This window comes from Daktulosphaira vitifoliae, unplaced genomic scaffold (assembly GCF_025091365.1).
Source record: "Daktulosphaira vitifoliae isolate Bord-2020 unplaced genomic scaffold, ASM2509136v1 Scaffold_2, whole genome shotgun sequence".
NCBI lineage: Eukaryota > Metazoa > Arthropoda > Insecta > Hemiptera > Phylloxeridae > Daktulosphaira > Daktulosphaira vitifoliae.
The window spans coordinates 2,751,480-2,777,275 of NW_026099573.1; the positions used below are offsets into that span (position 1 = coordinate 2,751,480).

Below are 25,796 nucleotides of genomic sequence, written 5' to 3' on the forward strand. Positions count from 1 at the left end.
CAGATATCATCTATACTTGTCCCATCTATGCCTCGTCCACACTGTGCCTCGACCCCACTGTGCTACCGTTTTTTTTTGTTATGTCTACTTATTTATTTTATCGCGCGAAAGAACCTTTTCGTCTCACAGTGTTGTCAACCACTCATTATTTTGCCGCTGACCACTTGATAAGACGACAAAAGAGAATAAATATAATTAAAATCGAATTTTTTATCGGTATTGATCCATCCCAAAAAGACTGGCCGTTATCGATTTGAAATTTCCGTTAGGCTCTTGTGTTTGTGGTGTTGGCTATTCTCCATCTTTCTCCTGTCATTGACCGTGCTAGAGTGTACACGTTTTTTTGTTTTTTTGTACCAATATTTTCAATGATGGAGTAGAGCCGCCAACGGCGAATGGCCAGGTATTTTCGCCGAAGCATCCAGACCATCGGATGGGTCTCTTCGAAAACAGGGTGTCGTTTTTTGTTTTATAATTATATTTATGTGATGAGCTGTATTTGATTTAATTTTATTTTATTATAAATTAAATTAATTTTTTTTATGTGTGGACAGCACGTGTTTCCCTTTTCCTTCTAGCCAACGTTAACGAGCGAGTGTCCAGATCGTTCCTGGTGTTTTTCATTTATTTCCAATTAACATTAACGGATGTGTTCCAATACCATCCGTGATGTTTGTAATATAATTTCTTTTGTTTTAATATTTTATTTTATTTTTGTTGCCTTTATTTTCAGACATTGTTTTTGATACACTCGTATTTTTGTCCATGTTTAACTTAATTTTCTTCTTCAACAATTAAATTAAATTTCCATATTAATTTCAACTGTACTATTTATTTTATTATACTATTTATTTATAGTAACTAAAGTACTCGCTTGTATTTTATCCCTGTTCCTTAATCTAGACACGGGCTACGGCATGTTTTACATATCAACCACATACAACTTCAATTATCATAGTTATGGTTAGTGATGTGCAAATTCCCAGGAATTTTATGATGGGAAAATTTCCGGAACATTCCTTATACCGGGAATTTATCGGGAATATTATAATTTTATTAAATTTTGTTCATATTTATTAATTTTGTTTCAATATTTAACTAAACTTATAGCTGTAAATGGTCCATGGCCTATATTTTATACACAAAAATATTATTGGAGAAAAGTAAGACATTTGTGTAATAATTAGTAGAATTATTCTAAAAATATTTGATTTGATTAGGATTTAGGTACCAATAAATTTATCAGTATAATGAAATTATGTACTAAAGGTTCAGTTGTTGATGCAAATAATTGACTATAAGTAATTATTTAAACTGCTTGTATATAATTACATTAAACTAAATATGAAATTTTATGTTGAAACATTAGGAATTTTAAATATTTTATAACTAATTATAATTTTTGATTCTGTTATACTTTTCACTGTTTATATTTCAAATTAACTGTATGCTATGAATCATTTTATAGGCATCATAGTCTATGATGCCTATAAAATGCTTAAACAAGTTACCAAATTTAATACGTTATTTTTTGTTCACATTTTCCAGGTTTTTCAAAAGTAATAAAAGCAAAGGATAACTTTATTAACATAAATGTTTACTTATAAATGTAAATAACAACAAGATAACTTATTTCTTTTTGTTTTAAATACTCATTAAAGAAATCATTGTCACTGTCACTAGGACACCACTCTTCATNACTCATTAAAGAAATCATTGTCACTGTCACTAGGACTCCACTCTTCATTGTCGGACGAAATTCTAACCGTCAATTGACATTGAATTTTCATCTGACACAATTGATATATTAAGTGTATTTTTATCCATTTCATTAGGTTAACGGGGTTCGCCTTCATAATTAACATAAGTAACTTTTTTATTCTTTTCTATATTTTGTCTCCAATAATGGGCAACAAAAGTTATTTTTGAAGCATTTGATGTTGTTAAACGGTTCCTTTTTTTGTGTGAATATTTGAGAATGTGCTAAATGAACGTTCAGTGGCTGCTAATGTAGCAGGAACAATTAATATTTTTTTTGCAATAATACATAAATGAGTACTTGAACAAAAACTATTCCACCATGTTAAAGGACTTATTTTCTCCACACATTTCCAAATAAAATTATTGCTCAATATATCTTGTCGAGATTTGTAATTTGCTATATCAGCTATTATTTGAGCACCATCCATTTTAAGAGAATCAGTCATATTATTTTGTATAGACATCATTTGATCAATAAACTCAATAGCTTTTAATACTTCTGAATTTGATAAATTACACCCTTGAGTTTTGGGATCCAACAAAGATGCAGCTAAGTGTAGAGGTTTAATAGTATTTAAATGTCTTTCTTTAAACTTATTCAGTATTATTTGCACTTTTTTAGTAGAAATAATCAGTGATTCTGAGATATAACTACAAAAAGTATTTTGAATTTCATAAAAAGCATCAAATACATGATTAATTATATTGCTGTCCCCTTCTAAAATTGTAATCCATTTTACAATAGGGTTAAGTAAATTAATAAGTTTATCGATTTTAGTCCAAAATACAGCATCATCTAAAATTAATTTGTTTCTGTTTATTCCTATCATAGAAGAGCCAACAGCATGAACAGCTAATGTTTGTAATGATAATTTACATTCTTTCATTGAAGTTAACTAGTCTTTCGTTAAAATAAGACCAACAATTCGAATATTTTTACCTGCCGGCATTTTAAAAGTATTTTGAAAAGTAAAATAACAAATAAAATAACTGTGAAAAACGATACTACTATAATCAATTTTAATCTAAGCCCTAATATATTGCTTATCAATAATATGTTGATAAACATATCAGTGTAATCAAGATATAAATACAATAACACTTCAACTCTTTCACTAGCACTGCCATACTTTAGTAATTATAATAAATAAAATGTATTAGTTCTTATTAAAGAAATATTCCCGAGTGGTAATAGAATATTTCCGGAATATTCCTCATTCCCAGGAACATTCCCTGGGGAATATTTCTTGTGGCACATCACTAGTTATGGTTAATAAACCACGAGGTATTATAATAATTTATACATATAACCATAGTTATAAAAAATACTTTTAAAAAGTATTTTAAATAATATTCAAATATTTAAAAAAAAATGTATTTAAAATACTATTTGAATACTTTTCATACAAAAGTATTTGAGTAATATTCAATTACTTTACAAAAGTATTTCAAATACTAAGAATACAATTAAAAAATAATAATAATGTTTTTATTTTAACTAAGAGCAAAAGGTTCCACCTAAATAATTACCAAGAGGGTAATTTGAGTCAAATATTGAGTACTCTTAAATTAAGAGAACTCATTTATTATTTTCGATATTTTTTGTTAGAGGTAAATAAAATTAATTATTGGAGACTAATCAGTGAAAAAANAATAATAGCATTTGGTAGCCATTTTCACCGTGAAGACAAAATAAAGTCCGAAATTTTTTTTTTACATAATAAAGTATATTACATTAGCTTTAATTTAATATACATAGAAAAGTGTCAGACTTTCCGGAACACTTTCAAAATTTAAGTTGAAAAAGTCAATTTTTTGTGAAAAAGTTGTCATTTTGAATCCCCCCCTGTAGGCAGGTAAAAAGTCAGATTTATAAAAAAAATATACCAAATGATAGGTAAAGACATCATGCATCTACAAAAAAAAGAATTATATTGATCCATACATCTTTCGAGAAGTTATAGCATTATAAAGTTAAAAATATAAAATGGATTTTTTTTACAAAAATCGTATTTTTTTTATTAAGTTTAATGTCTGTTTTCACCATGAAGATAAAATAAAGTTCAAAATTTTTATTAAAATATTATATTAGCTTTAATTTAAGATATATATAAAAGTGTCAGACTTTCCGGAACACTTTCAAAAGTTTAGTTGAAAAAGTTANTTTTACCATTATAAAGTATATTATATTAGCTTTAATTTAAGATATATATAAAAGTGTCAGACTTTCCGGAACACTTTCAAAAGTTTAGTTGAAAAAGTCAATTTTTTGTGAAAAAGTTGTCATTTTGAATCCCCCCCTGTAGGCAGGTAAAAAGTCAGATTTATAAAAAAAATATACCAAATGATAGGTAAAGACATCATGCATCTACAAAAAAAAGAATTATATTGATCCATACATCTTTCAAAAAGTTATAGCATTATAAAGTTAAAAATATAAAAAAGAATTTTTTTACAAAAATCGTATTTTTTTTATTAAGTTTAATGTCTGTTTTCACCATGAAGATAAAATAAAGTTCAAAATTTTTTTTTACCATTATAAAGTATATTATATTAGCTTTAATTTAAGATATATATAAAAGTGTCAGACTTTCCGGAACACTTTCAAAAGTTTAGTTGAAAAAGTTCTATTTTCTATATGCATTTTTATGTGTTGAATCCCCCCTGTATTAAGGGAAATAGTCCGAATTAAAAAAAAAGTATGTCGAATGAAAGATCTATATAAATACTACTTCTCATAAAAAAATTGTAATGATTCATACATTTTTCAAAAAGTTATAGCATAATAAAGTTAAAAATATAAAATACAAAATCGAAAATTTTCACACAAAAATAGTATTCGGTAGCCATTTTCACCCTGAAGATAAAATAAAGATAAAAATTATAAGTGCGAAGTTGTTTTTTATTTTTATTTTAAATCATAATAACAAATTCAAAATAGGGGTTCCCATTTTAGAATGTTTTTAACCTTGAAGGGATGAAAAAAATTATATTTTTACTACATATTATTGTAGAGTTTTTTTGAATGAAACAATATTTTCCTTACCAAAAATTTAAAATTTTCAATATTTAACGAGAAAATGAGAATCTTGTTAATCGGTATTTCAAAAAATATTTTTTTTGTTTTAATACCTGTGTTAGGAACAGGACTGAACTATTAACGAACTCCTATTTATACATAGGCGACAAGAGGAAAGCCATTCGGTCAGTTGATCTTTTAAGTGTAATTATCTGATTTGTTTGTAGAGGAAGGTGCAGGGAGTGAAGGGAGAGGGAGGACTAGGAACAAATAAGCTAAAATAAAATTATAAAGTCAAGTACCATGCAATTAAAAGTAAATAAATTTTATACAGTGTGCAAGCTAGCTAACTCCAGTGCACTAACTACCTTACCTGTGACCTTTGTTCAGTTAGTTACTTATTATACATGAATTGTGATAGTGGACTGTATATGTGCTAAAGAGGTAAAGAGAGGGTAGATGTTCAGTGAAAACAAATGATTCAATGAACAAAGTAAATTTATTGCAATGAGAAAATTAAAAAGTACTAGTTAGTATAGACTTAGATTGAATTATATTGTACAATTATATTAACAAATTAAATTAAGTAGCTAGTAGAGATTGGGCAAAAAAAATGTACAAATGTCATTAGCGTTAACAAAATTAAATAAGGGACAAGAAGTAAAATTGTTCAAGAAAGGTAATTGAAACAAAATAAATGAAAACAATTATTAACAAATTATGAGTCAATAACAACGACTGGACAAGAACTTAGAGTTCAATAAACAAAAGTACAGAATTAATTTTAATCTTACAATGACCAGTGGTCGATTAAATTAAAGTGTAATAATAACGTAACAAGCCTATAATTTCATTGAACAATAGACAGTCAACTCAGATACAATATTGAGTGAGCAGCTCAACGATTTAATTAGTTTAAATTAATTGAACTTATGGACTGGATTTGCTGTGTACAACAACATGAATAACTGTACAATCATGTGCGACAACAATGAGCAAATATATCTAGTTCCAAGCCAAAACACTATTATAAGTAAACATTAAATTACTAAAAATTTAACTGCACTTTTAACTTAAATAAATTGTAAATTTTATCTTACTGGACAACTGAAACAAGGGGTTCGCACATTAACAGACTCCTGAGAATGGTCTAATTAAATGATTTTATTGTTACAAGCAAGCATAGAGTTAATATATCCAAAGTTTTAATGCAAATGACACTGTGCACTATGGTCAATGTGAGCTAATGTGCGAACCACAAGGTATATAGATAACAAATAATAGATAAAAATGTTGAAATTATTACCAATTAATATTATACAAATTTGATTCTGTATTGCACTGCCAGTACAAACAGGCTAAAAATCGTGCTTACGAAAAAACAATTGACAAACAATTTTAATAATAAAACTAATTAAAACTAAAAAAAAATAAAAGTTTTAGGTTATGAGAAACAAAATTAGTATTACAACGAGAGCGAGATGTGGAAAAAAAAAACGTTGAACAAAAACACTAGTAATAAGGCGACGAATATCGAGAGAGTGAAATACAAAACCATAACGGCCAAGTGTCCGATGAGTGGAGTGTTATCACCAGCTGATACACTATCAGTATGACCAACTTGAGCGTTCACCCGAACAACCTGATACCTCCTATAAATAGCGAGGTACCAGATAGATTATTAAAATATTCATTTTTTAAAAAGATAGACCTTTTTTATTTTAAAGTTCAATGTATTACCCATAATAGAAATGTAGGTTTGAATAAGGAAGGTTTTTTTTGAAAATTATCAAACATTGAAAAGAAATATAATTTTAGTATATCGATTATACCCCACTCAGCACTTTAGTAAATTAAAAAATTTAAAAAAAAATTCATTGAAAGTAAAGTATTTGTACCTTAAATAGTATCACTAAGTATTTAATTTTGTATTATTTTAGCTATGAACAGGTATAGATCATTAAGTATAGTTTTTAATATAAATACCCTATCTCAACACCTCAAAATGTATGATTTTTTAACTTGTAACGCTCTATACTGAACAAGTACGCAAACAAACTATTACTTAATTAATTAACCAGTTAAAAGTAGAGGAGTGAATTTAAAAATCATCGTACGATATCTTGTTTGCATGTACAACTTAATTGTATCATTAAACAAGATAAATATTCATTACCTATCGTAAATTTTAATTTGGATGTTGAGACTCTAGATAAGTATTCAGAGTGGCATTTATAATTTGTAAATAATAAGTGTGTTTTATTTTAAGTTAATTATTTTTTTCATAATTTGTATATAATATTAATAATAATACATTAAGGCTATCATAATTAGAAATTGTTTCTAGTGATATGCTTGTGATAGGATGAAGTATTTTCCATGAACAGGTATAGATCAATAAACAAAGTTTTTTTTCATGTTCATAATCAATTTCACCATATAAAATTTAACATTTATACATGTGATAATGTATACTGTATAAGTATGTGCAGTCCAAATCTATCATACAAACTTGACCTGTTATTTAGTCAACAAGTGTAAAGACGTTTTTATTTCAACCATTGTTAATTTTATTTTTTAACATCATTTTATTATCATTTTTAATAATCTATTGTAGTGATTGATATGTCAAAGCAGTACGGCAAAACTACAGTCCTGTCTTTTGACCTACGTATTGAAATTGAAGCATCAGCCACTTTCCCCGTTAATACAACTGCATATGCTCTAGTAATTTTAGACTATGTATTTACTTATACACATTTTGACGGAATAGTCCGTATAATTTAATATTAATTTTTTCACGTTTATGTAAATATTTATTATAAAACTTGTAATTATTATTATTATTATTATGAAATAAATGTATTATATAAAAATAACAACAATTCTTTTTTTAGCTTCGATGCGAAGCTGAGAAGGTATTAATTTTACCATGATGTGTTTTTTTTTATGTCTGTTGCCACTTTTTCTCAGCTCTCACTGGACCGATTTCTTTCAAAAATACGTCAAAAGATCACAAATCGTATCTAGTTGAAGACATTACCCTTAAAAATTGAAAAAAATTTTCTCGTTCCCCGCAAATGGGGGGAATATCCAAAAAAATTACAAATTTAAAATAGGTAAATTTTATAATTTTTTTCTCATTTTTTTCTTAAAACTTCCATAACTTTTTGAAAAATCAACAAATCTACATAATTTTTTTTTATACTAAAACCTTAGTTATTATCTTTCATTTAATATCATTTTTTTGAAAATCTATCACTTAACCTGCTCATTGGGGGGGATTTAAAATAGTAACTTTTTTTCAAAAACTAACTTTTTCAACTTAATTTTTGAAAATGTTCCGGGAATACTGCGTCCTTTAAACATATATCAAATTAAAGTTAATTTTATGTACTACAAAATGAAAAAACCAAATTTGTCCCGACTCTTTATCTTCTGCATGTAAACGGCTGACGTAGTAAAAAAACGCTATTTTTGTGTTAAAATTTTCGATTTTAAATTTTCAACTTAAAAATGCTATAACTTTTCGAAAAATGTAATTATCAGCACAAATTTTTTTTTTTCTAAATACATTATAAGTACATCTTTCATTTAACATACTTTTTATTAAAATTTAACAATTTCCCCATATATAGGGGGCGTTCAAAACTTGAAACTTTGTATAAAAAGTTGAACTTTTTCAACTTAACTTTTGAAAGTGTTCCGGAAATACTGCGTCCTTTAAACATATATAAAATTAAAGCTTATTTTATGTACTATAAAATAAAAAAAAAAAATCTGTCCCGACACCTTATCTACTATATGTAAATTGCTGTCGACATTTAAAAAAAAATGTAATATTTGCGATAAAAATCACCTTCTATAAGGATGTTTTTTGTCCTTAAAACTGCCATAACTTTTTCAAATATTAACAAATCAAAATAATATTTTTTTATATTGAAACCTTAGGTAATTTCCTTTCGTTTGATATCATTTTTTTTGAAAATCTAACACTTATTCTGCTCACAAAGGGGATTTAAATAGCAACTTTTTTACAAAAACTAACTTTTTCAACTTAATTTTTGAAAATGTTCCGGAAATACTGCGTCCTTTAAACATATATCAAATTAAAGCTTATTTTATGTACTATAAAATGAAAAAAAAAAATTTGTCCCGACACTTTATCTTCTATGTGCAAATGGCTGTCGAAATTATAAAAAAAATGTAATATTTGCGATAAAAATCACCTTTTATAACGATGTTTTTTGTACTTAAAACTGCCATAACTTTTTCAAATATTAACTAATCAAAATAATATTTCTTTATATTGAAACCTTAGGTAATTTTCTTTCATTTGATATCATTTTTTTTTGAAAATCTAACACTTATTCTGCTCACAGGGGGGATTTAAAATAGCAACTTTTTTACAAAAACTAACTTTTTCAACTTAATTTTTGAAAATGTTCCGGAAATACTGCGTCCTTTAAACATATATCAAATTAAAGCTTATTTTATGTACTATAAAATAAAAAAAAAAAATCTGTCCCGACACCTTATCTACTATATGTAAATTGCTGTCGAAATTTAAAAAAAAATGTAATATTTGCGATAAAAATCACCTTCTATAAGGATGTTTTTTGTCCTTAAAACTGCCATAACTTTTTCAAATATTAACAAATCAAAATAATATTTTTTTATATTGAAACCTTAGGTAATTTCCTTTCGTTTGATATCATTTTTTTTGAAAATCTAACACTTATTCTGCTCACAAAGGGGATTTAAATAGCAACTTTTTTACAAAAACTAACTTTTTCAACTTAATTTTTGAAAATGTTCCGGAAATACTGCATCCTTTAAACATATATCACATTAAAGCTTATTTTATGTACTACAAAATGAAAAAAAAAATGTATCCTGACGACCCATCTTTTATGCGCAAATGGCTACCGTATTCAAAAATATGCTATTTTTCTATTAAAATTCTAGGTTTTGTATTTTATTTTATTTTAAAATATCTTATTAGGAGAATACATGGTGAAAATATCTACCGTATTTAAAAATTGCTATTATTGTGATAAATTCTTGATTTTGTATTTTATTTTATTATAAGGAAATTACACTGATTTTCATAAATATTATAACAATCTAAATGACATAGTATAAAAAATTAATCATATTTTAATTTTTTTGTTTCTTTGAAGTCGAGAAAAATATCTTTAAAATTTGAACTAGCTAAATTTCCATTTTTATGAAGTGACAAACGAGACGTACTGTCACTTTTAGGAATAATATCGCATATTTCTTTGTCATTCAAACTTCTTATAAAGTTAACCATTTCATCATTGTTTGATTATTGAATTTTAGGGCCTGACCATTTACCGTCGCCGTATTGTATTATACGTGTTTTTATTTTTCTTGATACTGCACTGTAAATCCATTAGTCTTTTAATGTTTTCGTTATTCAATAACACTCGACACCCATCGACCCTCCTGGATTCTAATACTAAATGCATGGTGTCAAGGTATAATACTTTAGATATATTAAAATCGACATTTTGGTATAACATAATGTTCTCTCCTTTTACTGGCGGTGATTGTAGAAATAATGTTATTTCATCCATCATACGATAAATAATATTTAAAAAGTCTACTGACATACTAATATGTCGTGAGGGAGTAATAATGCATACCGTAACATTAAAGTCCTCCTTTGGATTCAGCCCCACTTGCAAAAATTTTCTGTCGTTGAATGCAATAGTGTAACTACTAGAGTCAATCATCTCGGATGGCGGTGTTGGTGCGATATAAATGTAGCGCTGTTATCTTACAGGTTCGGCAACCATAATGTTCATATAGTAGTCTTTTTAGAGCTGATGGTTCTTAATGACACTGTAACATTATCAAAGATTTCACGCTCATTTATGCAAAAAAATCATATATTTTCATAGGAGGTCAGCAAATCACAGAACACATATCCCCGTATACTAACCCTTTCCTTCGTGACTTAAGTAATTTCACTTTAATATCATAATAATTAATTTTAAACTCACGATTTCTAAATATTTGTATACAGATATACGTAATAGAGTATGTATATACATATGTTTTAAACAATAATGTTTACACATTAATAATTAAAAATAATTTGATAAATTTTTCTCTTTAATTACAAAATAACTGAATTCTTATGAATTAGTAAAATTTTGTACATATTTATTTATTTACTTTAATATCATAATAATAATCACCTTATGGTGAGTGTGGTTACACATCACCTCTCCTTCTATGCGGGGGTAAATTGTAAATCGACTGTTTTAATACATACGTTAGTCAAGAAAGGGGGACTCTCTATGGTCATAGGCATACACGACACATAGCTATAGTTGGGTTTCATTGGGTTAATATGCCGCCACCACCACTCGATTGCACCTTTCACTTTTCGGTGCTCAAATATTTTCACATATTTTTAAAATGATACAATTTTCAAAATACCTTTAATTTTCTGTAATATATCAAAATATACTATATGATGTTCCATCTACCTTGGTATACTATGAATATACCAGAGCATACAATACATATGCCATGGTAACTTTATATGTATCATGGTATAACACTATTAAGGAACGAGCAACATTAACCTTTCACCATAACCCCCCACCGTTTACATCGCCCGTAAACCTTAGGCAGGGTAAACCAACATGTGGTGGGTTAGGGAAGTATGCAGCTCATATTTTATACATATACTAGGAACTACACATTTTAAAACAAAATCCATTGAAATATACGCTTAAATCTAATATATACCAATGAGAAAAACTGTAATTTCAGTAAATATTCAGTTTGTATACTAGGAAACGTTACTGCAGTAACACTTCCAATTTTATATTATAATATAAAATTGAAAGGGTTAAATTTGTAAAATAAAGGCAAATATTTATTTGAAATATTAGTACTGTAAGGAAACAATTTTTCTAATTATATTATAAGCATATTATAATTTGATTAATTTACAATCAAGAGATGGTTATACATAGATTTGTAAATTTTTATTGAGTTATTCTGAACACTGCAACATACTTAACAAATTTATAATAAATTGCTGGATAACTAAGTAATGTGTAGTAATTATAGGTAAATTTATTGAGGGCTTAAGTGGTTTGATCTATGCTACTGTATGTATCTACAACAAGCCCATACTCTATCTATAGTAGTTTATATTTAAGTAAAATATAATTTAACACTTAAAAAATTATTAAATTAAATAGACATTGAGTGTTATAAATTATAACACTTTCAACTTAAATAATTTTTAGGTTATAGTATGACAAAATGGTAACTAAATTATTAATGGATTATAAATATAAAATATATAAATAGTATAAAATATGACAGATTGGTCCATGATTACAGTGGTGTTTTAAAAAGTAACAAAATATATTGACTAAATCAAAAATTATCAAAAGATTATGGATAGAAATAGGGGGTGTTTTTTAAAATGCTCTTAACAAGTTATTATAAAATGTAATATTAAAGGCTTAAAATCTAATACGTTAATTTTGTTCCCATATGTAATATATATATATATATATGCAAGTAAGTGGTTTATATAAAAACTAATATAGTAGTCATCTGTCATTGAATAATCATTCGCAACATCAATTGTCACGCATATCTACGTGACAGCACCAATGAATTCATTATGTTAAAGAAAAAATTAACGATTTTAGCGTTAATTTTTTTTTTAAATAAAAATATATATTGACTCAGTTTTTCTGCAGAAATGTTAATCGCTATCGCGTGCGTTGGGTGTTGTTGTTTCCTAGGTGCTCGGTAATTTATGTAAATTTGGTCTATTGTCTAAATGTTACTCGGTCAATATGAATGGTCAAAAATAAAAGAACTTGCAAAATTAAAATTATATGCGTTAAGTAGTTGGCATACAGTAAGTGTACTCAGATTAACGCTAGCTTAGTTATCAAACAATGTTACACTAATAAAAATTAGTTTTACAAAATAACAACTTCATAATGCTATATTTAAAATTTTATAATTATACTTTTTTTAATTATTTATGTAAAAAAAATCAATATTATAAGTGTTTGTGATTTAATTGTTACCAGTAACATACTGTATAATACATGCATGTGTCCGTGTGTAATATGTGAATGATCGTAATCTATCACTTTTTCTTTTGACACAAGGATTTTAACAAAAAAATTTTGTTTGTTTTTGTTTTTGAGTAGCCACACCGCTATGGCTGCCGAATTGTATGTTAAGAAACATGATAGTGTCGACTTATCGTCTCGACATCAATCGTCTATTGTCCGTTGGCAGACAGACAAAATTCAGCAGCCTGTTAACGGGTCCAGTTTACCGGTTAATCCGAGAGCAATGGAACTTGATAATTTGAGTAATTTAAACGACACAAGGAAAAATATTCATCAAAAAGGTATATTTTAATTATAAAAATGATAATTTTTTTTTAAATTAAATACAAAACATTTTTTTTTTAAATAATAATTATAAGAATAAATTTTTATCTTTAATTGATAGGGATCCTAAAAAATGCTTAAACTATATCTTGTTAATGTATTATATAACAAATTTAAATAGCTTCTATGAAATTTTTGCTCCGTTAATCAACATGTTCAAGAAATAATGGTATTGTGTTATAATATCAAGAAAACGTGACCCTTTCGGTGACTTTACTATTATGTCTCCCCCAAACTTTTTTTTTGTATTGTTATTAAAAAAGTGTCCATTACGTCATTAATATAATCAATAGAAAAAGTGCTGACCTTAAAAAATTGTTGCTGTAGGCGCGTGCCTTTATTGCCTATATGAAAATACGTCCTTAGTTATTATTATTTTTTTTTTTGTTGATTCCACTAAGTTTTAATCAAGTGACAAATATTTAGGTGTTAATCAAAAATATATGTGTGGGTAGTTAACATGTCTACTTGAGTGTTTCTTAGTAGTACTATGAAATGTAGGAAAATAAATATCCTATAGCTTAGATGGTAGTTTGTAGTATTTTATATTTTCTTTCCATAAAAAAAAAATTACCTTTAATATGGATAAAAAAATGATACTTATTAAATTTAATAAAATTGAGAAATTATTATAATTTTTTTAATAGTTCATAAAAATAAAAATTAGAATAATTAAAAATAAATATTATTATAAATATTATAATTAGTTTTGTCGCATCTCTAAAGAAATATTTAATGTATAAATTAAGATCACCTATTTTAGAGATTTTTGTGTATAAGGGATACAGAATGTTTAATAAGTAAGGAAACAGGTCAATTGTAATAAACAATGAGAACAATAGAAATTCTTTCCTTACTTACTGTATAGCCTATACAGGGTGTTCAGTAAGTCAGGAAACTGGTTTCTATTGTTCTCATTGTTTGTAACAATGAGAACAATAGATACCCGTTTCCTGACTTACTGAACACCCTGTATACCACCTGTATTTACCATTTATGTAGCAGAATATTTCTGACAAAAAGAAATAAAAAAGAAGTTAAATATAATAAAAATATACAGATTATTCTTATAATGCTAGAAAACTCGATTTCTCTTAAAATCATAATTATTTAAAAAAAATTACTTTTGATATTTTTTAGTGTCATATATTTTTTGATTTATCAACAATTAATTACTTTTTTAATTCATCTCTTATACTTTAAAAGGTTGTTCATTTTTTTGATTAGTAACTTATATTTTTAATAATCTTTAAAATAGGAAATGATTTAATTAAAAATGACTGGTCAATAAAAATTTTGAACCAGTATCTTGATAGCTTATTAACATTTTTATAACTAGGCGAGAGGAGAGGTGCAACTGAGAAATGTATGATAAATATTGACATACTCACGACTCCCCATTAATATATTTCTTAATGGATAATAATTAAATAATAATTTTATTCTATAAACAAGTATTATCATAATTTAAATGTTCTTTTTTTAGTGGTTACAATAAGTATATACTAAATTTTTTATAAAATTTGAACTAGAGCCTTTTTTTAATGGTTTTTGACAGTAAGAGAAAAATTTCAAAATTTAAAGAGCTCTACAAATCCCTATTTTGTCTGGAATGACTTGAATTTCAGCACTTGTTCATATTATGTATAATAATGGAGTCTTTTGCCAAAAAATTGATTACCAAGAAATTTTAGGAGAAGTATGGGGAGAATTCACGGATTATTTTGAATTATTTCTTAGTGATTTAAGACATTATTATCAAATTTTCTTAGATATCATAATTAAGTCATATTTACTTAATATATCTATATAATTATTTTACAACTTACTTAAATATTACGTTATTAAACAATCATTATCATGCTTTTTTCTATATTATATCATTTATTATTTACTAATTATAAAGTAAATAGTTATTATTGTTTTGAACACAACATACTAGAAAATAAAAAAGTATTTATATCAAATTTAGTGAAGCTATAATTGAAAAACAAAATATTTGTTTTAAGTTACAAATTTTCATTGCTAAAAAAAATTCAACATTTTACTCACAAGTAAATTATTTATTAATAAAGATTTTAATTGTTAATTTTTATCAATTTTATTATTTCACAGCATTCAAAAAAACAGAAAATTATTCAAAGAAGTTAGAATCATTTAACGGAAATGATCAGTCATTTAAAAATGAAGAATAGTGAGTTTATTCTACCATTTTGTTAGTTGCGTGTAATCGTGTTATTTTCATGTACGAATAAAGTTTAGTATAAAAAATAATAAAATTATATAGGGTTGTTAAAGATAATTATTTTTAGATTTAGGTCACATAAAGTAGGACACCAGTAAAAAATTATAACCCTATTTAGAAATGTATGTATACGAACATTTTTAAAAAGAAAATTTATATTACTATTATAATAGTACAATATTTTGCTGATAGTGTTAATTTATAAATATTAATTTTTCTAAAGTTTTTTTATCTATTTAAAATAGAATTAGTTTATGAAATTTGAAATTAATCTGATAACGTACGAAGTGGTAATTTTAAGTTTAATGGTATTTGTTAAATACAAACATATTATATTGTGTATTTAATTTTAAATACAGATGTTATTTTTTAAATTCTTATAAAATATGTTCATAATAATATTTTTTCTATAAGACCTTTCTCTTCTCATTCAATATTTGAGTCACAGAAGCAATTTAATATGATAATAATTATTGTAATAGAGTTTATCAATAATTATAACTTAGAAATACTTTTTCCTACGACAGCAAGCACCCTATGGTTAGAGGGTATAAAAAATAAATTTAAATAACACATTGAACCCTACCTACGTATCAAACCAATATCATCGATGACAAAACTAGGCAGCGTGACAGGCGCATATTGTATACTATTTTTATATGTTTCTAGTTAATTATTGTAACCGCATCCGTTTGTTCGCTCGTAGACCGCGTACGTTTTGTTTCATTAAAATTTGTAAATATTTCACCTATTGAAATTAATAGAATACATAAATGTCAGTGCTGTTAAAATATAATTCGTTACATACGTAGAGTAATTATTTTAGTTTGAAAAAAGTCTCAAGCGGCTGGAAAAAAACTAAATTATGATAAAATTGTTGTTAAATAATAAACATGTCCACTTTTTTTAATTGAACTTGTACACGAATACTAGAGCTAGTATAACTTAAATGTTTAAAATTTTTGTGAGCTAATGTTTTACTTTTAACTTATCAGAGAAGTACTTGTTTACTATTTTACTATTATCTCTAATAATTTAATAAGTGCTAGTGGTTACAATTTTAATATTTACTGTACGCTTTATTATATTAAGTGATATTTAAAAGTTCGATTTTAATGATTTCCCATAACGGTCTTTCCTACACCACAGCCAACAATGTGAATAGAACCGGTGTTGATATCATTGAGTTTAACTTCATTCCATTAGCGGAGAACAAAAAGTACATTATTATATTATTATGAATAAATTCATGATAATATAACTTAAAATAAGCTTTATATAATATTTCGTTAATTTATAGTAGGTATAATACAAAATTTACGCTTGATATGTAGTGAAATGCTTCGTGTTATTTGATATTAGTTATTTGATTTTTTAAACGTAAAAAGTTTAAACATTTAAAAAATTTGCAATTGAAGTATTTTATACTTATTCAAATGCCAAGTTTTTTTTTTATCATAAACTACTGAAGTACTGGTAAAATTTAAACAAATTTAGAATTTGTTTTTTTTTAAATATAACTAGTGATAATTAGCAGATAATTTTTGCTTTTTCATGTTCTTTGTAAAAATATTTAACTAAGTCATATTTTATTTTAAATAATAGTAATTAAGATTTTGTTTTTTTTAAATAAATAAAGAGTTAAGTTTAATTTAAAAACAAATTGAAATTTTAATTTTATTTAAGCATTAAATTTTGTCAGCATATTACAATAATAAAATTATATCATTATTAAAAGCATAATCTTCTGTAAATGTATCGACTAATACTTCAAATTAAGTTATATCAGTTATAGTTGATTATTCTATAAGAAAAAAGAAAACATATTATTAACTCAAATTAAATATTTAATTGGTTAAAGAGAATAATGTGCAAAAAAATCAATTGTATTAATACATGCTAATAACCATTGATGCTAAATCTAAAGGATTTAGCATTTAATTTTAATAAAGTTAAAAGAAAACAAAACGATAGTTTATTTATCAATAATAATTAAAATACAGTAAAATTAAAATACTATTATTGTACACTAGAAAAATGTTTCATTTACTTAAATGAGTTTAAAACTAAAATTGGTATCGAATTAAATTATTTGTTATAGTTCTGTTTTAATTGACCACTTAAGTTCGCTAAGAAAGATGAATCAGTAAAAACTTGTATTTAATAATAAATTGTTATTACACACAAATAAATAAAAACTGATAGAAAGATAAAGAAAAATAATGTGAAACTCTATTGCTTACAAATAGTAAATGAATAAGGAATAACGGTAAGAATAATGATGATTTTTATTCTATATGAGAAGGTATAATATATATGTTATTATGATTATTATTATTAAAAAAGCTATTACAATATTATGCTTTTTAGCATTTAATATTGATTGCTCACCTGTATACATAATGTAATCGTTAGTAACCATGATCGCAGTCAGGCGTTTTAGTGTCATTTAACTTTGAAAATTCAACATATACTGAAAAAAACCTTCGAAGGTCTAGACTAAGGCTACTAATTTTTTTAAATTAATCGAAAATAGCAACGAATGATAATTTGAATAATTTGAGTAGACTGTAAAAAATTATCAATAGAACCCCTTTTAATAAAAATAAATATTTGTTTTTTATAATTAATAATTGACCCGAACAAAAATAATAGTGTAGGTCTAGTCCAGAATCGCTGTCTTATTCCACTAATGTTAACAGTGATCGCCGCCTTTAGAGACTTTTTTTAAATTTAAATGTCTTTAAAAAAAAAAAAAATTAGATTCCATTTACCATTCTTTCCTTTATTATATTTTAATTTTACTTTAAATTAAAAAATCAATACAACTCTTGCCCTTCTAAAACCTATACCCACCAAGGTCTTTTCACTCAAATATAAGTATATATTATTTATTATGATTAAAATTTATATCAAGACTTTAAGTAAAGGGGACTCAGTCTTCTAACCTTTAGCGACAATTAACTAGCATCCTCTCTAAATTGTAGTTAAAATATATGTAATTTTATTAATAGATGGAATATTAAAAATGGTATAAAGATTTGGTTCTTCTGTGTTTTTGTTTCTTTAAGCCCTAAACTTACATTGAGTTGTACACTATATAGGCGTATATTTTGTTTCCATCAGCAAAGCTATAGAAATATTATTTGAAGTCAGGTCATAAACGTATCTTACAATATACCAAATCTCTATAAATGACCCAACTAAATAATTTCGTATACCGCATTATGTTTGCGTAAAAATCATTTTTGTTGTTCACTAGTTGGCTCCCGCATGATTACTTTGACTTATTCCATATTACTTGAAATTAAAACAAAGGGTTCTTTCACTTTTTGAGTAATTGTACTCACTATATGTTAATCTAAGTTCAAGAAGTCAGAATTTATTATATATTTTAAGTCTTTTTCTTTAAGAGTAATTGATTTAGTTAACAAACAAAACCTTATGGATTATTTAAGTAATTGTTTTGTATCCATATTGAATGAGGTTTATTTTATGGATCTATGAAATAGTAAAATTTTATTTAAAATAAATGGTTAACTGTTTAACTAGTAAAATAATATAATATAGAATAAATTGTTTAAACATAACAAAATATGTTCATTTTAATTATTTTTGAAAAAAATTAACATTGTTTAATAAATATATTTATTTAAAAATATTTCCATAGAAAGTTCTCAAACATTACTAATTTTTTTTAAATCAAAAAGATTATTTTGTCCCAAGCATTTACTTGCTCCACTTACCCTAATGTAAAGACAGCTACTGTTTTTGAATTGTAGTGTATAAAAACTATATATAACTGTAATGTATTTCTGTGTAGTTCATGGTGGTACATACTTTGCTTAAAATGTCGAAAAAAAGAAGTGGGTCCTGGCTGGGAACCAAAGACGTGGTCAAGAGGTTGTCCATATCCATTTTGTCCTTCATATAGACATGTAGCTCGAGTTTTAGCATTACTCATAACTGGGGCGCTTATCTGGGGCGTTTTGTTGGTAATAATAGGCGTAGATGCCCGACCCGGCGGTCAACTATTTAATATCGCACTTTTGGTGATAATCGCCTACTTAGTAGGATGGATATTTCGCATGTTAACATTACCTGGTTTAATCGGAATGCTCATGGTGGGCATGATTTTTCAAAACTTTGGACTGATCCATGTGCATGATCCATATACTAAGGTTGTATCAACTTTGCGGTAAGTCTTAATTCAACTCAACAATGATAATAATTAGTTTTTTTTATTTTCCTATACATTTTCTTTAGAAAAATTGCACTGGTGGTAATTTTAACAAGAGCTGGTTTAGATTTGGATTCGAAAGTTCTAAAAAAAATGTATTTTAGAGCACTAATATTAGGTTTAGTGCCTTGGTTCGTGGAGGCTGCTGTGATTGCAATTACGGTTAACATCCTACTACATTTACCATGGGGATGGGCCATTCTTTGCGGGTATTATCTTATAAAAATAAACTATAAAAGAGAAGAACCAATTTTTTATAATTTCTTTATTCCTCTAGGTCGATTATTGCAGCGGTTGCACCTGCAGTAGTAGTTCCATGTCTATTTCGTCTCAGGTCAAAAGGATATGGAGTAGCTAAAGGAATTCCTACACTGATAATCGCTGTAGCCGGCATTGATGACGCAGCTTCAGTTGTGGTATTTGGAGTAATTAATACTCTTCTGTACACTACATCACGTTAGTATATTAATAAAAATTAAATAAACATAATAAATACTAAATTTAAATTACTTATTTGAAAAATTGGTTCAATTGATTTTTGTTATGATAGTTAATCAGTGAAAACGTTTTTTTTATATTTTTTTGATAAGAAAAGGTAAAGTATACCTAAAATTCAGCACAAAATATAAAAATTTGTAAAATATGAAAATGTAAAGGTGTTTTTGGTCAAATTCATATGAAATAAATTTAAATTTATTCTCATTTTATATTTCTGTAAATATTAATACTCAAATTAGTAATTGTTGAATGTAATAAATGCCTAAGCACAAGTAGAATGTGATAAAGTAGACAAAGAAGTGTTTTGAAAAGAGATGGATGAAATGATGCAAGAAATACCTGGTAATGAAGATGCGGTTATATGTGGAGATATGAATGGACATGAGTAATATGGTAATGAGAGGAGAGAACACGAAAGAGTACATTTAGTGTATAGTATTAATGGAAAGAATAAGGCTGGAAAAAGAATCCTGGATTTCGCACTATCGTATGATCTTGCTATGGTTAATACTTATTTTAAAAAGAGTAAAGAACATTATATAACTTATAAAAGTGGGAGTATTAACAGATTGATTTTTTTTTGTGAAAGAGAGAGTGTAAAGCGAGTAAAAGATTGTAACGTTATCCCAGGCAAGAGAAACTTCAAAACATAGAATGATGGCAATGGAATAGTGGGAAGAGAATATACAAAAACAAAAAAAACACTTGAGGAACATTAAGGGTCTGGTGGTGGAAATGGGGGGAAAATAAAAAATGAGTTTTTCAATACGGTAAAAGAGAAGACGGTTGGAATGTCGAAGGAGACTTAAATTATGTGCGGAATAGATTTGCTAGTTGTGTAAAAAATAATGTTAAGGATATTGTTGATGAAAGTAGGAGTAGAATAGCAAAAAATCTGTTGGTAGGATGAAGACGTTCAGAAAAAAAGAAAGTAAGAAAAAACAGTTTTAAGTATAATAAAAGAGCAAAATGAGAGAAGATTGGATGGAGTACAAACACTTGTGTAAAGAAGCCAAGTGTGTGGTAAATAAGACGATATTTAGGAGGTATGATAGGATAGGAATAAAGGAAGGTGAAAAAAGATTCTATAGACTTGCAAAAGTAAAAGAAAACAGTCTAAAGATTATTAGAATGTAAGGCGTATAAAAAGTGATGATAAGAGGATGCTAAAGATCGATACTGATGTTATAAATAGGTGGAAAGAATATTTTGAAAAATTACTGAATCAGGAGCATTCGAGAAAGACATTAGAGGATATTTTATGGAACAAGGGACTGGTATATTTAATAAGTGAGATATAGGTGCCTACTTCAAGTAGTTGGGATAATGGCGGGGGAAAAAATAACTAATACTCACATTAGTAAAAAAAAAAGTTATACTATTGTCATAACTTGAACATCATTTAAAAGTAAACTAATTTTTTTTTAATAGATAATAATATATATTTTTTATAGCAAATATGTCCATTGATTTAATTTTAAGTCCAATGTCTATAATAATTGGCATATTATATGGTATTGTATGGGGTTTCATCGTTAAGTATATACCTGAACGTAGTGATGTAAGTAATCAAGAAAATATTTTAAGATAAATAAAAATTAATAAATTAAAAACTGTAATTTATGTTATCTAATATTTTAAAACGTTATGCTTTGATTTTATTTTTCTTACAAAGTAAATTATAAAGTATATACTATTAAATCAATAAATTGCATTTTTAAGCCGTATGTTGTCCCATTGAGGATACTAATGCTCAGTGGAGGTGGATTATTAGCTGTCTTTGGTAGTGAAAACAGATTCTTTGAGGGAGCTGGACCATTAGCAGTAATTTCAGCAGCATTTACATCAATATATTTTTGGACTAATCAAGGATGGAACATAGAAGACGTAAGTTTTTTATAAGTTTAAATAGAAATTATTTTTTTTATCGAAAATATAAGTTTGTAACTAAATAGTAGGCATTTTTGCATACTTTACAAATAATAATTAATTATAATTTTAAAATATAAATATTGTTGCTTCGATCTTCTCCATAATTATTATACATAGTAATTTTTAATTTGATAACGGTTTTATAAATTGAAATAACTTTTAGAGTTGATATTAAGGTAAAATTATTTATTTTCGTTTAGTTAATACTTGAAAATACAAGGCCATGTGAAATTTGTTCGCTAAAATAATCAGTAAATATTTCATTAAATTTATTTTATGTTACAGAATGCAGTGGCGACAGCTTTTGAAATATTTTGGATGATTTTCGAGCCAATTCTATTTGGATTGACTGGTACCCAAATTGTGGTCAATAATTTAAACATGAAATTTGTGATAATAGTTGTTTCGTGCGTAGCGGTTGCTATTGTGGTATTTTTATTAATTTTTATTAATTTTAATTATTTAATTATTAATTTTATGTATAAAAACAGTAGTTTTCAATGATATTTTTAGCTATATCTACAAGCTCTTTCTTAACCAAATTCTTTCCTATTATTTATAAAATCGAAACCCTTAATGATTATGTCAATGCTTACACTACAGACAGTAGCTTTTAGTTCAAATTTTTAATAGTTAATACATCACTTATAATGTTTAAAATTATGTATATAACAAAATTATTAGAAAATATTTGAGTCCATAATTATTTGAACAAGAGTGAATTAGTTACATACATTACTGTGTAGTACAATCTGTGAATTATGTATACAATATTTTATATTAATTTTATGTAAACCTTATAAAATATTCAATTTAATGTTCCGATTTATTAATTAATTTTCATTTAAACAGGCTAGAATTATTACAACCATATTAGTAGCTACAGGAAGCTCATTGAATTTCAAAGAAAAGCTCTTTATTTCTTTATCTTGGATGGCCAAGGCTTCTGTACAAGTAATTATAATATTTAATTATGAATTTACAGGTGAACCAGGTAAAACAAATAATTGATATAATTAATTACTTTATTTTGATGACTCCAAATACTCGAGCGACTACTCGTCGAGTTAAATCTCGTCTTTTCTTGTAACCAGTAGAATCAAATTTAAAAAATGAACTATAAACCAAAATAATGAAACTCGCAAATATTAATGGTCGGTATATCTCTTTTGATATTATATTACTATGGTTCTCTAATAATAATGACAACTAATAATCTTAATATTTAATGTTAGTAGTTTCTTAATTAGTCTTAACAAAATATGTATCGAAAAATTATCGACATACAATATAAAAAATAAAATTCCAATTCTTGGATTCTTGTGAATTGTTTAGCCAAAACTAGATTGATGGGTTTTTTCACAGTGTATTTAATCTCTAATAGATTTGATTGGATTGTAATGATTTGATCAGTATACTGGGCAGCGATAAATCGTTAAATGCAATATGCCCGACGCTTCGATTTTACAAAAGTAACGATTTATAAATTTACTAGACTCAATAATTGTTCAAGGCGAATATACATTGATACACCATTGATCATAGTGTATTTTATTATTAATTGGCTTTTTATCGAATTACTATAAATGAAAAGAATAACAAATTTTAGGTGGTAAACAGTTAACTCTTTTTTTAGAAAAAAAAAACATTATTTAGTTAACGCTTTTTATGAAACTGGTAACCTTTTAGCGACATAAAATACCGGTTTAAAGTAAATCTAGGTTTTACCGGAAACAATTAACCCTTTTTTGTAAAGGTTTTAAAACCTGAAATGATTTAATTTTTACAATACAATTGTTTTAAGGATAAAATATGTTAAATATGTTAATTTAAATTTTACCAGAAATTTTATAATTAAATTTTGTCGTCTTATATTGGTCATACTTTATCACCAGTCCGTGCTTATTATTTAGCTCAGCTCTTTAGCTTTTCATAATATATATACTCTCTTCCGATATCATTTTACATTCTCAATCAGTCATAATTATTTATTCTATTATTATTTTTTTATAGAGAGATAATATTATTATTTAAATGAATCTAATTAATATTCAGTATTTATAATACTTGAGGTGCAATTTTTTTAAAAATATAATTTCAATAAAGTAAAAAAAACATATTTGTATTTTCTTCTTGTAAGATTAAAAACTGCTAGTTGATTGATTGTATGTTTTAATTTATAGGCTGCTTTAGCACCAGCTGTGTTAGAAATGGCAAAAGAAGATGGAAATCTAGAGAACGTTAAGTTTGCTCAAACTATTGTTATGATTTGTATATTAGCTATCTTGTTAACAGCTCCTACAGGCGCTCTATTAATTACTCTGACTGGAACTCGATTGTTGACTAAAACCAAAAACTTCCCTCCAAAAGGTCAGTGGCGACCAGGTCCTAGGCGATCTATTCGAGATATAACAATTAACGACAAGAAAGATGACGAAACCAGCAAAGAAGTGAATACAATTGAAGAAGAAAATACCTATGACGATAAAAAAATTACAGATACAAACAAAACGTCAGAAATACAAGTCGAAAAAGTTTAAACAATTTCTACAAAGTGAATTATTTTGAGTAGAAATGAAAAATAATTATGCAAGAGTGGTTAACAGTTTGTATTAATAGTTACCCAATTTATGTGATTTAACGGAAATGTAAACACCAAAAAAATTAATTTTACACATTAAAACTGTTAGTAAATATTGCTATACAGTTAAGGAAGTAAGTTTCTTTATCTAAATTTACTCTTAGATTTCTTTTATGTAGAGTAAAATTATTTGAAATATTTAGTAATATATAATCATTTAATACTAAATTCATTAACCTTAGGTTATTTTATCATTTCATGACTGTATCGTTAAATTCTATAATATAATGTAAAATTTTGTTCAATTGAAATTATCTTCATATTAACTAACGATATTATATATAAGATGGTCCAGTAATAAGTAAACTTTCATTTAGATTGTACATTTATATTATGTAATATTTTTAAAATTTATGTATTATAATTTATTTATCCCACCACCACTCTCTCTTAAAATAAATCATAGTTTGTATTAATATTTTTACAATTATAAATAATGAACATTAATTTTATCTATAAATTTTAAATATACATTGTTTTGAATATTTCCAAAACTCTATAAATGTGTTTTAAAGTATTTAGAGTTTGGGTATTTATTTCAGGTGGTATTTTCAATACCTTCTTCAAGCAGCATTTAAATTATTATAAAAATGCATAATGAAATAATAATTTAACAGAAACAACTTTTTTTTTTACAAAAATTTGTATGGACTATTATGTTAATTAAACTAAAATGTTCATAAACGTTACTTTAAAAAAATTACATAATTAAATCAAAATATAAAACCTTATAAATGTAGATTAAAATAAGTAATGGAAATAAATGATGCCTACAAAATATTTAGATAAATGTAAAATTGGGTATTAATTGTAAAATGCACAATAATCGGTTATTTTTTTATAATGTTATTTATAAGTATAATTTTGTTATATATAAAATGCACCTTTTGAAATAAAGTCTTAATTCAATATAATATTTTATATAAAATTTTGTTTTTAATTATGTACGTCAGGAAGTTTTTTGTAATCAATATTTAAAAATC

The 25,796-nt window shown here is 25.9% G+C and overlaps 2 protein-coding genes and 1 long non-coding RNA gene across 7 annotated transcripts in view; 2 read left to right on the plus strand and 1 right to left on the minus strand.

The window, feature by feature from the left end:
* Positions 1 to 16,438, minus strand: part of LOC126898842 (uncharacterized) — a 23,192-nt gene extending 6,754 nt beyond the window's left edge. Inside the window, exons 1-3 of the mRNA XM_050673247.1 lie at positions 16,311 to 16,438; positions 16,089 to 16,250; positions 10,453 to 10,651 (exon numbers count right to left, since the gene is read on the minus strand). Coding sequence (XP_050529204.1) covers positions 10,453 to 10,542 — 90 coding nt within the window. The 5' untranslated portion in view covers positions 10,543 to 10,651; positions 16,089 to 16,250; positions 16,311 to 16,438. The remainder of the gene's footprint in view (positions 1 to 10,452; positions 10,652 to 16,088; positions 16,251 to 16,310) is intronic.
* Positions 1 to 25,796, plus strand: part of LOC126898908 (uncharacterized) — a 132,392-nt gene that overhangs the window by 69,048 nt on the left and 37,548 nt on the right. The window lies entirely within an intron of this gene.
* LOC126898789 (sodium/hydrogen exchanger 9B2) lies at positions 12,576 to 25,416 on the plus strand. Of its 5 annotated transcripts, XR_007702379.1 has the most exons (12): positions 12,722 to 12,926; positions 13,009 to 13,214; positions 15,373 to 15,451; positions 19,326 to 19,700; positions 19,769 to 19,951; positions 20,020 to 20,198; positions 21,695 to 21,801; positions 21,963 to 22,127; positions 22,458 to 22,601; positions 23,025 to 23,126; positions 24,356 to 24,887; positions 25,356 to 25,416. XR_007702379.1 is itself a non-coding variant. In XM_050673138.1 (11 exons), exons 2-11 carry the CDS (start codon positions 13,019 to 13,021, stop codon positions 24,710 to 24,712), a joined length of 1,887 nt encoding a protein of 628 aa, XP_050529095.1. In that variant the 5' UTR covers positions 12,576 to 12,707; positions 13,009 to 13,018; the 3' UTR covers positions 24,713 to 25,407. The 5 variants fall into 5 exon arrangements, 4 of the variants coding, with proteins under 4 accessions (XP_050529095.1, XP_050529092.1, XP_050529093.1 ...); XM_050673138.1 differs by lacking the exon at positions 12,722 to 12,926 and adding an exon at positions 12,576 to 12,707 and having other exon boundaries at positions 24,356 to 25,407; XM_050673135.1 differs by having other exon boundaries at positions 24,356 to 25,408.